The sequence below is a fragment of the Puccinia triticina genome, chromosome 3A (assembly GCF_026914185.1).
Source record: "Puccinia triticina chromosome 3A, complete sequence".
NCBI classification, from domain to species: domain Eukaryota; kingdom Fungi; phylum Basidiomycota; class Pucciniomycetes; order Pucciniales; family Pucciniaceae; genus Puccinia; species Puccinia triticina.
In genome coordinates, this window is record NC_070560.1 from 2,001,503 (window position 1) to 2,013,568 (window position 12,066).

General features: G+C 48.3%; 1 protein-coding gene across 1 annotated transcript; it reads right to left on the reverse strand.

The window, feature by feature from the left end:
* Nucleotides 1-5,327: 5,327 nt before the first annotated feature.
* Nucleotides 5,328-8,439, reverse strand: PtA15_3A220 (uncharacterized protein; the record flags this gene model as incomplete). The annotated part of the gene is made up of 5 exons (XM_053167167.1): nt 5,328-6,315; nt 6,388-6,781; nt 6,855-7,102; nt 7,171-7,244; nt 7,318-8,439. The coding sequence occupies 5 exons, from the start codon at nt 8,437-8,439 to the stop codon at nt 5,328-5,330; spliced, it is 2,826 nt and encodes a 941-aa protein (XP_053018410.1).
* Nucleotides 8,440-12,066: the final 3,627 nt, after the last annotated feature.

The following is a 12,066-nucleotide window of genomic DNA, read 5'->3' on the forward strand; positions in this document are numbered from 1 at the left end:
GGGCACCCCTTCTGTCGAAGGGAGTGAACTAGCCGGCGAGGGTTCACTGAAGGGTAGGCCGACTTTACGTCGAGAAAAAGTCCGGTGACGGTCTTCCCCTCTCTCCACTTCCTTTTGACCCACATAGTGAGTGCCATCAGGGCGTCCTCGGAGCCCTTACCCCGGCGCCCTCCTGAATGTCCGTCGGGGATGATACCCTTTGATTCTGCCCAAAAAGTTATGCGGTCAGCGATAACAGTTTCAAAAACCTTGCTGAGAGTGCTGAGAAGCGCGATAGGACGGTACGCCCCTGGGTTTGTGTAGTCGGGCTTTCCAAACTTCCTTATGATAACGGTGGTGGCCGTGCGCCAGGCTGCGGGGAAAAGGTCCTCCCTGATGCACCTGTTGAAAAGGCACACGAGGGTGTCAGCTAGCTCAGTTTTGACAATAGTGAGGACTTCATTTGGGATCCGGTCCGGGCCCAAGGCCTTCTTCCTTGCCAGTCTGCCCAGTATGCCCAGCACCTCCTCCTGAGAGACGGGGGGGTAAACCACAAAAGAAGACTCCTCCAATGGGGGGATATCCGATAAGTCGCAGCTGCTGTCGACAACCGACGTTCCGGTGAACAGAAGTTCCGCCTGTTCCTCCTTGGTTGACGTGATAGAACCGTCTGGGCCTCGCAGAGGGAGCACCCCCCCACCACTCCTAGGCTTGGTGAATTGGAAAGCCTGGAAAACCGACGTAGTGTCGGTGGAGGCCAGGAAGTCCCTCCAATGTTGCTGCTTGAGATTGTTGACCTCCTCGCGGAATCTACTGTTCCAGTAGTTGTAACGGTCAGCATTTTCCTGGGTTGGATTCATAATCAGCAGCCGGCGACACTTATTCCTGGTCTTGACAAGGGGGCCCAGTTTGTCCTTATCCCACCACTTCTTGATCTTGCTTTGATCGGTCCGAATCCGCATACCCTGTTTCTGCCAAGCGGCAGACAAGCATTCTGTCAATTTTTGTTCCACCTCGTCGATATCAAGGGTAGGCAACATGCAACTTAGCTGATTGAGGCCGGTTTTCACCGTCTTACGGAGTTCCGCTTGATCCAAGTCGGCCGGTTTGGGGGCCACCCATTGGTAGGATGGACCCGGCGGCAACAGTCGCAGGGCTGTTACCAGCTTCTGGTGATCCGATCCGTGGTTGGCCGAGGAGGTGGCCGTGCTGTGGATCAATTGAGAGGCGCGGAAGTTTCCCCAAGTGAGGTCGATGGTCGTCTTAGACCCCCGGCTGGAAAGGAAAGTGGGAGTGTCTTTTTCAGAAAAAAGCCTGTACCCGTGCTTTCCACAAAGTGAGACCAAGGACTTAGCTTCCTTATGTATGTGGGGGTATCCCGGAGGGTTCCAGAGCCGGTGGTGGAGGTTGGAGTCCATTCCAATGACTGACGCGACCCGTCGGTCGTTGGATAAGCCTAACCATTCCCGAAGTTGGTCTACTCCTGTGGTTGTGCCTGGAGGATTATAAACATTGAGGACCCGCAGCCGGGTCCCGGTTAACAAAACAATTTCTAACGCAAGAAAAAACTTACTGTTGCCGCCCAGGACTTTGATATCCTGGGAGGCAATGGATTTCGGGACATAGGACACAACCCGATGTTTGTCCTTGAGATCCTTCGGCTGGTGTTCCGGGCTGTAGAAGGTCCACCACGCTTCGTGGTCAGGCAGTAAACAAGTCAGTGGATTAATCCAAGGCTCCTGCAAGATAAGAGAAAACGCCGAGGCCGGCTCAGAATTGAGAATACTATAAGTTGTCGCTCGACTATTGTGGCAGTTCAACTGCACAATAAAAGAGGGCAAAAAGGTTTCATTGCTTGAAACAAGAGGGGGAGTGTCTACAACAGAATTACTAGGACAAATTTGTGTTAGTTTAGGGTCTAAATTACTCATTTTGGAGATGTTTTTTGGAAAGTAGCCATGCCCGCTTTACCTCACACGCCTTATCAAAAGGCGTGTGGGTTTCCCAAATGCCCTTCCCTTTCCCTGCGTCCCTGCAAATCACACACTGTTTCCCTGCCACAGTTGTTGCGTCCTGACAATCTCTCGTCTCGTGATTCTTGCCACACTTGCCGCATTTCGGTTCCGCCCGGCACCACTTCCCAAAGTGGCCCATCTGCAAGCATTTGAAACACTGCGGTGGAAGTTTCTTGAAGCGATCTACTCTGTGGAAGCAGCCATTTAAAAACAATCCTCTCTGTTTAACCAGGAGATCAGCCACCAATGGGTCAGCAAGAGCAATGACGACTGTACCAGCTTGGCGGGGGTCGGAGGGGTCCCTGGAACCGCCCAACCATCGCATCTTGAAGATCTTCTCGGCCAAAAAATTGTTGTCCAACGCGATGGAGATCCTGCTGGTCGCCGCGTCAACGTTGAAAGTCCGGGGTATCCCATGGGCTAGAACTGAATAGGTACTTGGCGACGCTTCTAAGTCGGGGTGCACCTGTTTACTCCATTCGTGTTTGTTGCAATTCAGCCATTCCTTCTGCTGACGGTTCTTAGAATAAAAGGAGACATCACCGGATGGAAGGAATCGGACGGCCTTCACTGAGACCCTTTCGCCCTGAACCGTTGCGTTCAATTTGTCCAAAACCTCATTAACCCTCCTGACAGTAATCTCGGCGCCCACTTCCTTCAACGGGGCGGTACCAGTCCTTGCGTGAATGATGGTGAGTCCAGGTTGGGCCGCGATCATCTCGGTCTTGGTCGGAGGGGGGGGTGGGGCTTTCGGCTTGGCTGCCGTCGTTGCGTAAGACTTGACCGGTGCTGATTGTTTACGCGGCAATTGCCCTGCCTTGATGGTTGTGACGCGTCCTGGGAGCTCTCGAAGGTCCGCCATCGCGCGTTTCATCTCCTGCAAGGTTTGGCGCATTTCCTCCATAGCTAGTTGAACCATGCGCTTCTGCTCCGCTTCGCTGTCCAAGAGTTGAAGTAGCAACGTCATGAGCATCGCGTCCAGAACGAGTTTTCCATCTTGAGTTTGGTGTTCTGGGCGGGCCAGAAGGGATCGGAGGAATGAAGCCGGCGTGGGCTCGGTCGCTGGAGCGGCATGGGACGCTGGCAGGCGGGTTTCGGGGAGTCGGCGCGGTTCAGAGGCAGAGGTCATGACGATATCAGGCGACGCGTCGTTGGCGGCATGCGCGTCTCGGGGATTGTGAATCAAGTCCGAGAGGACCTGGACTGAATCAGAACGAATACCGGGAGGGGGGTCGAGGGGGGGGGGGGGGGGGGGGGTTGCCAGTGGGCATGGGGAAAGAGAAGTTCTGTCAGAGGCGGGGGGTGTGTTTTAGGATTTGGGGGTGTGGGGGGTGGATTTTAAAAAATTTGAGGTGGTTGCGGACAGAACTGTTGTATATCGGAAATGGCGGGGATCATGAGGAGTGATGAGGAAACTCGTGATGACCCTCATAACTTCTCGAAACTGCCAAACATGCGAGTGATACAATATGGGCCTCGGTGAGGCCCGGTTATAGAAAAGCAGTGGTTATTACATAACATCACTGCTGCCAAACGGGGCCTTAGAGCATCTCCAGCAGAGCTTGGACCGCGCGAGTTTTGGACTTGTTTAGCAGGTCGCTCAACATTTCCGGGGTCCAGCAGACCCACTAAACAACCTTTGATTGATCCAAGTCCATCCCATCCCAGGCCGCGGCCGGCTACTTTCCCCATCCCATCGCCACCCATGACACAGGCTGCTACACACCACACATCACCTACTCGCCACTCCTCATCACCAATCAATCCAATTCTTGAAGATCTTGCTCGTAGTCCTCCACCGAGAACACCCTCTCCAGAAATTCAACCCCATTAGATTTTGTTCTCATTTCAACTTTCTTCATTGTCACAATTCTTTTTTTCTTTGAATGTCAAACAGACCTCTTGTCTCAATCACATCCATTTCAAGTGAGAGATTGAATGAAATCATAACAAAGAGATTGTGAGAAAAAAATTATATTTTTTTATTAATAACAAAGAGGAATCAACAAATTTAAGAGAACAGGTTCAGGTATCTTGATCGGCATCGGTGTGGGTCTCATCAGAACTGTCTGAGCTCAAATCAACTGGAACGTCTCCAACTTACTCGCTTCTCATGTAAAGTCCATTGAAGCTCGATGAGGTCGTCCTTCAGCTGATTGTGTCTTGATTGGTTTTGTCTGAGTTTTTGGAAAAGTAGTCGTTGCGTAGCTGGAGTTCACCTTGAAGGTGTTCACAATTGATAGTTTTTTGGCCAATGGTTGATCCTCCTCCCCCTCAAGATTCATCGCAGTTGCTTGAGATAATCCGGTTGAACATTTGGTAGGCAATGAGATCATCGTCGTCGTCCATGAAGTTGAGTAAATCAACCAAATCCCTCGAGATATTGATTTCCATTGCAGTCGTGTTGTCCTGCATGGCAATCTAGCTATCCACCCCCGGCGTAATTGCCAGTCTACTGTGGAGCTGCTGTTGAACAGCTGAGACAGGTGTGTGAAAGGTGGTCCCGGCCGGCTATAGGTAGCGGGTCCCATCCCCGCTCTGCTGGAGATGCTCTTAGATCATATTGGTGAGCTTCATGTGGTAGGGAGGCGGGTGCTCCGTGCGCGCACCATGTAGACTAGTTTGTATGTCTGCCATAGACAAGCAGTGGAGGACTTCCCGCCAATGAAAGCAGGCCAGTTTCTATTTTCTGCTTCACTCCCCTTTGAAAACAGAAATAGAAAATAGCATTTAGCTGGTATTCTAAACCGAAGGGAAGCCCTCCAGTCTTATATGGTGAAGTAATCCACATTAGTTTTCTTCTCCTTCTTTCCATTATTAGAAGAAAGAAGACAACATCCGGGAAAAGGACGACGACGATAATGATATGTAATACTAAGATACGAGGCTAGATAGAGATAGGACAGGGAGCACTGAACAGTACAGGTACATAAGAATCATGGGGGGGCTGTTGGCGTTGGTTTTTTTTTTTTTTTTGAGAAAAAACGAGGTGAAGAGGACCTAATACAACATGAAGGCGGAGGAAACACATCGAAAAAAAACACGGGATAACGAAAACAAAGAGCAAGTGCAACAGGAAAGAAGCATACTACATACGTAATGCGTGTATCCTGGGTAGTATGTGTGAAAGTTGCTATGCATGTATATATATCTATACGCCGGAGCTAGAATGCGATACAAAGTGGACTGCTGATGATTGGCAGCAGTTAACGACGACGAATACCTAGTACGACACTCCAACACGTGAGAAATGAAGACGGAAGACGGACGGGCTATGCCGATAAGAAAAGTGGGCGCTGGGTGACGCGCGGGGGAAGATGATCGGTGGAGGGGCTAATTCAAGCCGAATCCTTCGGACTCGTTGATCGCTAGACGGAGCTTCTCGTCGAGAGATTGGACGGAAGAGAAGTCAGAAAGGATGAGCTGGTTGAAGCAGGTGTGGCTTTCGGGCAGCCGTTCGTTGATCGTCAATGTTCCGAGCTGGTTTGATTGAAGATGGCGCCGGCGACTGTTTGGATTGACGTCGATCGGACGGACGGAGCGGGTGATCTTGAGATTGAGGCCCGAGATCCCGGTGGCGGGGATCCTGTCGGTGCCAGTAATGAACCTTAGCAGCTTCTTCTGGTCCTCGAAGCTGAAGCTGTCGATGACTATCCAGAAGTACTGGACCGTCAGATCGGTAGGCGAAAAGCCGACATACAGTGTGATCGCTTTGAGATCCTCGATGTCCAATTTTGAGTTGTATGTGGATCCGATCACCAAGAGTTCGATCTCTTCTGGCTGAAACAAGCTTAGTCCGTTGCCGGCAGCAATCGAATTGAATCCATCTGAGAACGCCTTGAACTGTTTTTCGATGGACTTATTGAGGATGTAATCGCAGTAAAGCTTGACGAATTCGGCTCGATTCGACTTGGTGACGGGGATGTTTTCGCCGTTAGGAATCAAGGGGACCTCAACGATCGCCCCATAAGCGTCATAATCACCAACAAAGTTCCGACAACATATCTCCTCAAAATCATCGCCATCGTATTCCAGTAACCAGCCCAAGTTTTTAGCAACCTCGGGTTTCAGAGCTGCTAAGTCTGATCGGTTTACGGGGAGACCTAATAACTTCCGATAACCTACCAATGGCAATCCGAAATCTAAGGTGACTCGGTTATAAATTGCTAAGCCTAGCACGGTTCCTATTAATCTGAACTCTTCGAACTCTTGACTGGCTGGATTGAACCATATCTGGTGTTGATCTGGATCATGTAAAAACATTCCATACTCGGGCGCAACCAACTGCCGGATCAATAAAAGGAACCACTCTTTCTTCAATCTGAGAATGAACGTGGCGATCTTTGAAGTCAATCACTGGGCCAACCAACCAATGGAGGAGAAATCCACTGACCCTCCACCATCCACACCTTCCTCGTCCACAAAGGTGATCTTGAGTAACTTCTTCAGTTCGGACTGAGAGCTAGCGATTTGGCGGAGCGAGTCCTCGACGAGATGGGACCTTCTTATAGAAAGAGGGAGCACTGGGGGAGCAAGGGATCTTCCCAGTAAGCTATCGATGAATGCTTGGCGAGCCTCCAAACCCATTTGACGCTTTCCATCGTATGTCAATAAGGAGATCTTACTCGCCATGCTCAGTAGACATGGATAGCCGCATAGGGTGAAGGACGACTTTCTGCTCTCCCAACTTTCGAAGTCAAAGACCAGATCAATCGGTTGGATTAGATCAGTGGACACATTATAAAACGAAGTTGGCGGCAACTTGCGTGACTGGAAGTTAGATCCACCTGGATTCCATGGGAACGTGTAGTCAGTTGTATATGTAAAGCACTGTATCAGGGTTTTCTCAATTGTACTAACATAGTAGAGCCATCATTCTGCTTGCGGCCAACAAGGACCAGTCATGCATGTATTTGGGCAGATGCGGAGTCGGTTGCTGTTCAAAGCCAGCCCCAAAGCCGTCTGGGAGTTGGAGAAAGTGGCGAATTCTGTCGCTGACAAACACGTTGACCAATTCGACTTTATCCGCAAACATTTTGGTTGGACAGCTTGGATGGCTGTAAAACGAGACGAGCCGATGATGTAATCGATTGGGCATCGATGAAATCCTGGTGTTATGAGTACTTGAAAATTAGTTCGGATTCAGCCTTGACCTAAGGACAAATGATAGACTTACAGACCAAGTGTCCGGGCGGTTATCACCAGACGTTTTTGGGGGGCAATCTTACTAGCGGGTGATAGAATGGGACACTGAGGATGGGTGAGTGGAGAATCAGTTTCCGTATGGTAGAAAAACAAAAAACCTAAACAAGGAAGACTCAACTTGTAGAAGGACAATAGCCCAGGCCCATTGGATGGGGTCATCGATCGTTTGAGAATCAGTGGTTGACCGGAAGCTTGAGATGACCGAGACAGATGGATGACCGGGACGGTTCAAGAAGTTGTAGAGGTGGGAGAGAAGGATATCCCGGCCAGTCAAGCCGCTGCAGATGGCCTGGAAGAAGCTGTTGACCAGTTCGATTTGCACCGTCTGGGGTGCTGGTTGCTGTGTTGCTGATGGCTGGGATAGGAAGGCGGATGAGAGGTTGGAGATGGAGGCGAATAGTTTGGAGAGCAGCTCGTGGGCGAGCTGGTCGAAGTGTTTGCTGCGCCGGTCGGTCTCTGAGCCCGGGCTGACGGCGGCCAGGAAGGCGCTCGGGTCGCGGTCGAAGCGGTCCAGCTGGTCCTGGCTGAGCGAGAGAGAGTGGAGCTGGGCGATCTGTTCCTCGGCGATCGTCAGGGTGGTTTCCGCCGGCTGGCCTGCTTCGCCGAGCCGGTCCTCGGGGATGGGATCGTCATTCGTCTTGTTCAGCCCGATGAGGAAGGACTGCGGGGAGTCCCAGATGATCGCACAGGTCGGGCATCGGACGGGCTGACTAAGCGAGTGATCGGGGAGGGTGATCGATCGGCTGCAGCACGGACAGCTGAAGGAGTGGCTGTGCGGCTCGGCCGGGGGGGCCGGCTGGTGGGAGTGTCTTGAGGCGGAGGGGGGCCGTTTCCTGCTGGGCAGCGGGGGCGAGGTGGGGTTGGTTGGGGTGGCTGGCGAGAGCGGGTGGCGGACGTGTTCGGGGTTGGTGGGCGACCTGAGCCCGGGGCTGGCCGATGAGCTCTGGTTGCGGATCGACGTCGGGTGGCGGAGGAGGTGGGCAAGATTGAGTGAGCGGCGCTTGAATGAACTGGCGGAGACGGAGAGCTTGCTGGGGCTGGGACAGTCGGCCGGAGGCTTGTTGGCCGCCGGCTTGTTGAGGACCTTCGGGGAAACACTCAGGCCGATCGACCTCTGGGGACGGCTTCCGGCTCTCGTGGTTCTTCTGATGGGCGGCGTGGAAGGCTGCTCGGCTTCCTCCTGGCTGCCGCCGACAGTCAGCTCGTCCGCCAACAGGGCGGGGTCAAGTGGATCGACCATCTCACCGGACACTAAAAGAGACGAAGCTGGGATAGCAAGAAGAAGCCCGCGGTTGAGCTGAGGAGAGTGCGGGTGCTGGGAGTCGATTTCCGTCGGGCGAGCCGGAATAAAAGCTTTGGCGTCGACAGTGGTCTTCAGGGGTTTACCATCCACCAAGCAACTGCTCGAGTCAGCTGGGGCAGTGCTTGAGCAGTGTGGGACCCGGTGGTGGGGTAAAATCAATCAAACCTTAATTCCAGTTCAAACAGTCAGCCCTCGATAGCACCCCGCAGACAGCGCCCCGCCCCCGACCAAACCACCTCAACAAACACTGCTGTGACCTGTCTCCGTCTACATGTAGTATGACACATGTGGGGTTTCACCCTTTGTTCTTCAGCAGAGTTGCCCTGTGTATATGTGCTTTTTCAGGCTTGACTCCAGCCTCTGTCCTTGATCTGCCCAAAGCACTGATCCCAAGCATTCTTTTCCCCTGACCTGCTTTCAAATCTTTACTATTCTAGTCATCATCATTTCCCATGTTAGCTCTCTTGCAATTCCAAAAAGTGCTTATAGCCATCCCTTTATGCTGGCACTATTTTCCAGGCACTCAAAGCTTGCCATCATTCCCAGGACATGATTCAGAATCCCTGCTTGAAAATGGTTTGTACTTGCATTTTGACACTCTCCATGTAGAAAATAGGACACTGAACCAACATCCCTCCATCAATTCCCAATCATTGAAATCTAGTTATACATGGAAAACAGTCCACAAGCCATACAGATATTGCCAATCCTGTGATAGATCCATCCAATGGACCTAATCAAACCAAATTGAATCTTGGCAGTGAAATAGAAGATAAATCATATGGACTAGCACCCAATGAGGCACAAGATACAAAACAGGCCATGGGATTCAAAGACATAGGTGAGACACCCATCCATACACAGCACTGGCAGGAGAAAAGAGCACCAGCAACTTAACCCACTGGATCTGTCCCAGATGATTCAGATACTGGGCACATCCTGACAGAAGAAGAGACAGGTATTTATTCTATAACCCTCAATAAGAACTTGCTAGCTAAGATTGGAACTGAACATTGTATGCAACTGCATAACTTCAAACTTCTAGCCAAGGATGATGCTTGGCACACTTTTGCCTACATCAGGCACATCAGAGAATCATGTGAGTCAAATTCATCTTTCATTGTTCATATGAAAATCATTTTCTATCTATCTATCCACACAGAAAGAGTTTTGCCTTACTGAGACACACTGCCCCACAGTGTGAAGTTCCTGGATGGAATCAAGGAGATGAAATTGAGAGAAAGTATAGTCAAATCCATACTAGGAGAAGTCATACAGCTATCACATGAACGAGGTAATTTAAACTACTTCTCTAATCTCATTCAACAAATAATCTTTTCCCAAGGAGATTGACAATAGGAGTTGATTCTTGACAGAGGAATATCTGGATGGAATCTATAGTCAAAAAATATTTTCATATATTCAAAACACTATGTTTAGATATGTGATGGGAGAGGGAGCAGGTGGGCCACCTTTTTTATCTACTGAAACGGAATATCCTGACCATTTCCTTTGCAGGGGATATTTATATCAGAAGAGAGTGTGTGAATTTTTACCCTCCTCATCTAACTCTTATATTCAAATGGAGATTATATTTCTCAACCTGAAAGAAAATTGGCATGAACCATGTGATACACAATCCAAAGCAGAAAAACTCGTTTTTAAATCACATCAAATACCTCATTGTTGACCTGGAGGGATTCCTCACTGCAGTTGAGGCTGTGTAAAATGAACAGAAACTGTTCCTCCTGGATGTAAAGGCCATACCCAATTTTCAAAAGGAGAAATCCATCCTACCCAGTCAGGTTTTCAAAGAATGTTTGAGGAGGAAGGATTTATCCCAGTTGTTCAATATTTTCAACCAAGAGGGATTCCACCAATACCCCTCCAGTCATCAAGATATTTCAGCCTAATAGGTTGAGATAAATCTCTCTGGGTCAGCAAAGCTGTGGAATATAAACTTGTTGGAAGGGAGCAAATTCCAAAAGGCCATAAAATCACACCATGGCCATCTTATCTTTTTGAAAATTTGGTGAAAAGGATCTATTACAATCACACAGAAACTGATTTTGAATTTTGATCTTGCAATTACTTCTCCAGGCTTTGGAAAGCTCATGAAAATGCCTATGAAAAATACTTTGCAGCTGCATTCCATCATGCAACAACCCAACCAGGTAGGTCACACATGCAGAGATAGTAAAGGGATAAGCATAGGTACATACTCCATGCTAATTGAAAGCAATAATTTTAACTTGACAGTGGAACTCCTGGATGATGGAAGGTACCATTTTGATGAACTGGATTTGGATATACAACGTGCAATAGAAATTTGCATAGGATCACCAGATATAGGTGAGCTTCCCAAACACATCATTTAGAAATAATCTTGCAGCTACTTAAACCATTGGATTTAATCCAGAGCATTTTAATTATCAACCATCTGAGGAAGAGATACAAGGTATTCCCTTTCTTATCCAATTTTTGGGTATAATTGTTGAGGAAGAATGAATGTTAATTTAAAATCTACCAGAAAAAAAAACAGCTTGGGATTTGTCTAGGAGTGTATCTCTTAGAGCCATGAAGCAGATAATTCCACAATCAGATCAATGTAAGTCAAAAATGTCAAAAATGAAAAAATCTCCATCCTAGTTACACCAATACTGCTCCGTTTCCAGAGAATTTGACAATGAGAATTGATTCTTCATAGTGGAATTCACTCATTTAATTCAGAAACTCCGGCAATTGAGACTCTTTACAGCAGATAACATATCATGGCTTCTGTGCAGCCAACTGGACACAAAGAATCCATCTAAAATTCATATTTCAGAAGATCTTGAAGAATTGATAAACATTCAGGATCTCATGTTGCCACATGTCCAGAATGAAGCAACTTATTTAGGAGTAGAAAGAGACATCAGTGAATTTTTTCAGAAAGGGGATATTCTTCAGCTTATCTACTATTGGTTTACATCCTCTCCCAAGCTCAACACCTGGGTTTACTCCAAATATTTACCTTCTTCTCACAGCTATCTACATTCAAAGATTCACCAACAATTGCCTGAGAAATCAGAACAAACTACTTGTAGTGATTTGGCCAAGAGGCTAAACCGTTTGTTGAATAATTTTGGTTTGCTGGAAACTGAGAAGGCAGCTGATTACAGAGAAAATCCAAAGTATGAAACTAGATTTGGTCTCCAGGATTCGATTTTGATGACAGTAAATTATATGTACCAGCACTTTTTGATAACTGTGGAAGACTATGAAGAATTCTTCAAGAATAAAAACACCCTAGAGATTGCCACAGTCACTTTTTTCTTTGGTCCCTATGGTGATAAACAACCTTCTCATAGCAAAAACTACTTAAGTTTTCCAAGCAAATGCCTGGCTCATTCCATTTCAAGAGATACTGGTTTCTATGAGGATATGGATGAAGGTGGCATGATTTCTATTTTAAATAATTCATGGATCCATATAGTAGAAAGATTTCAATATTTTCAGCTGACAAATCAACTTGTGCCATCTTTATTTTCCCATTTCTTGAATTTGAATCAAAAGTGCTTGATG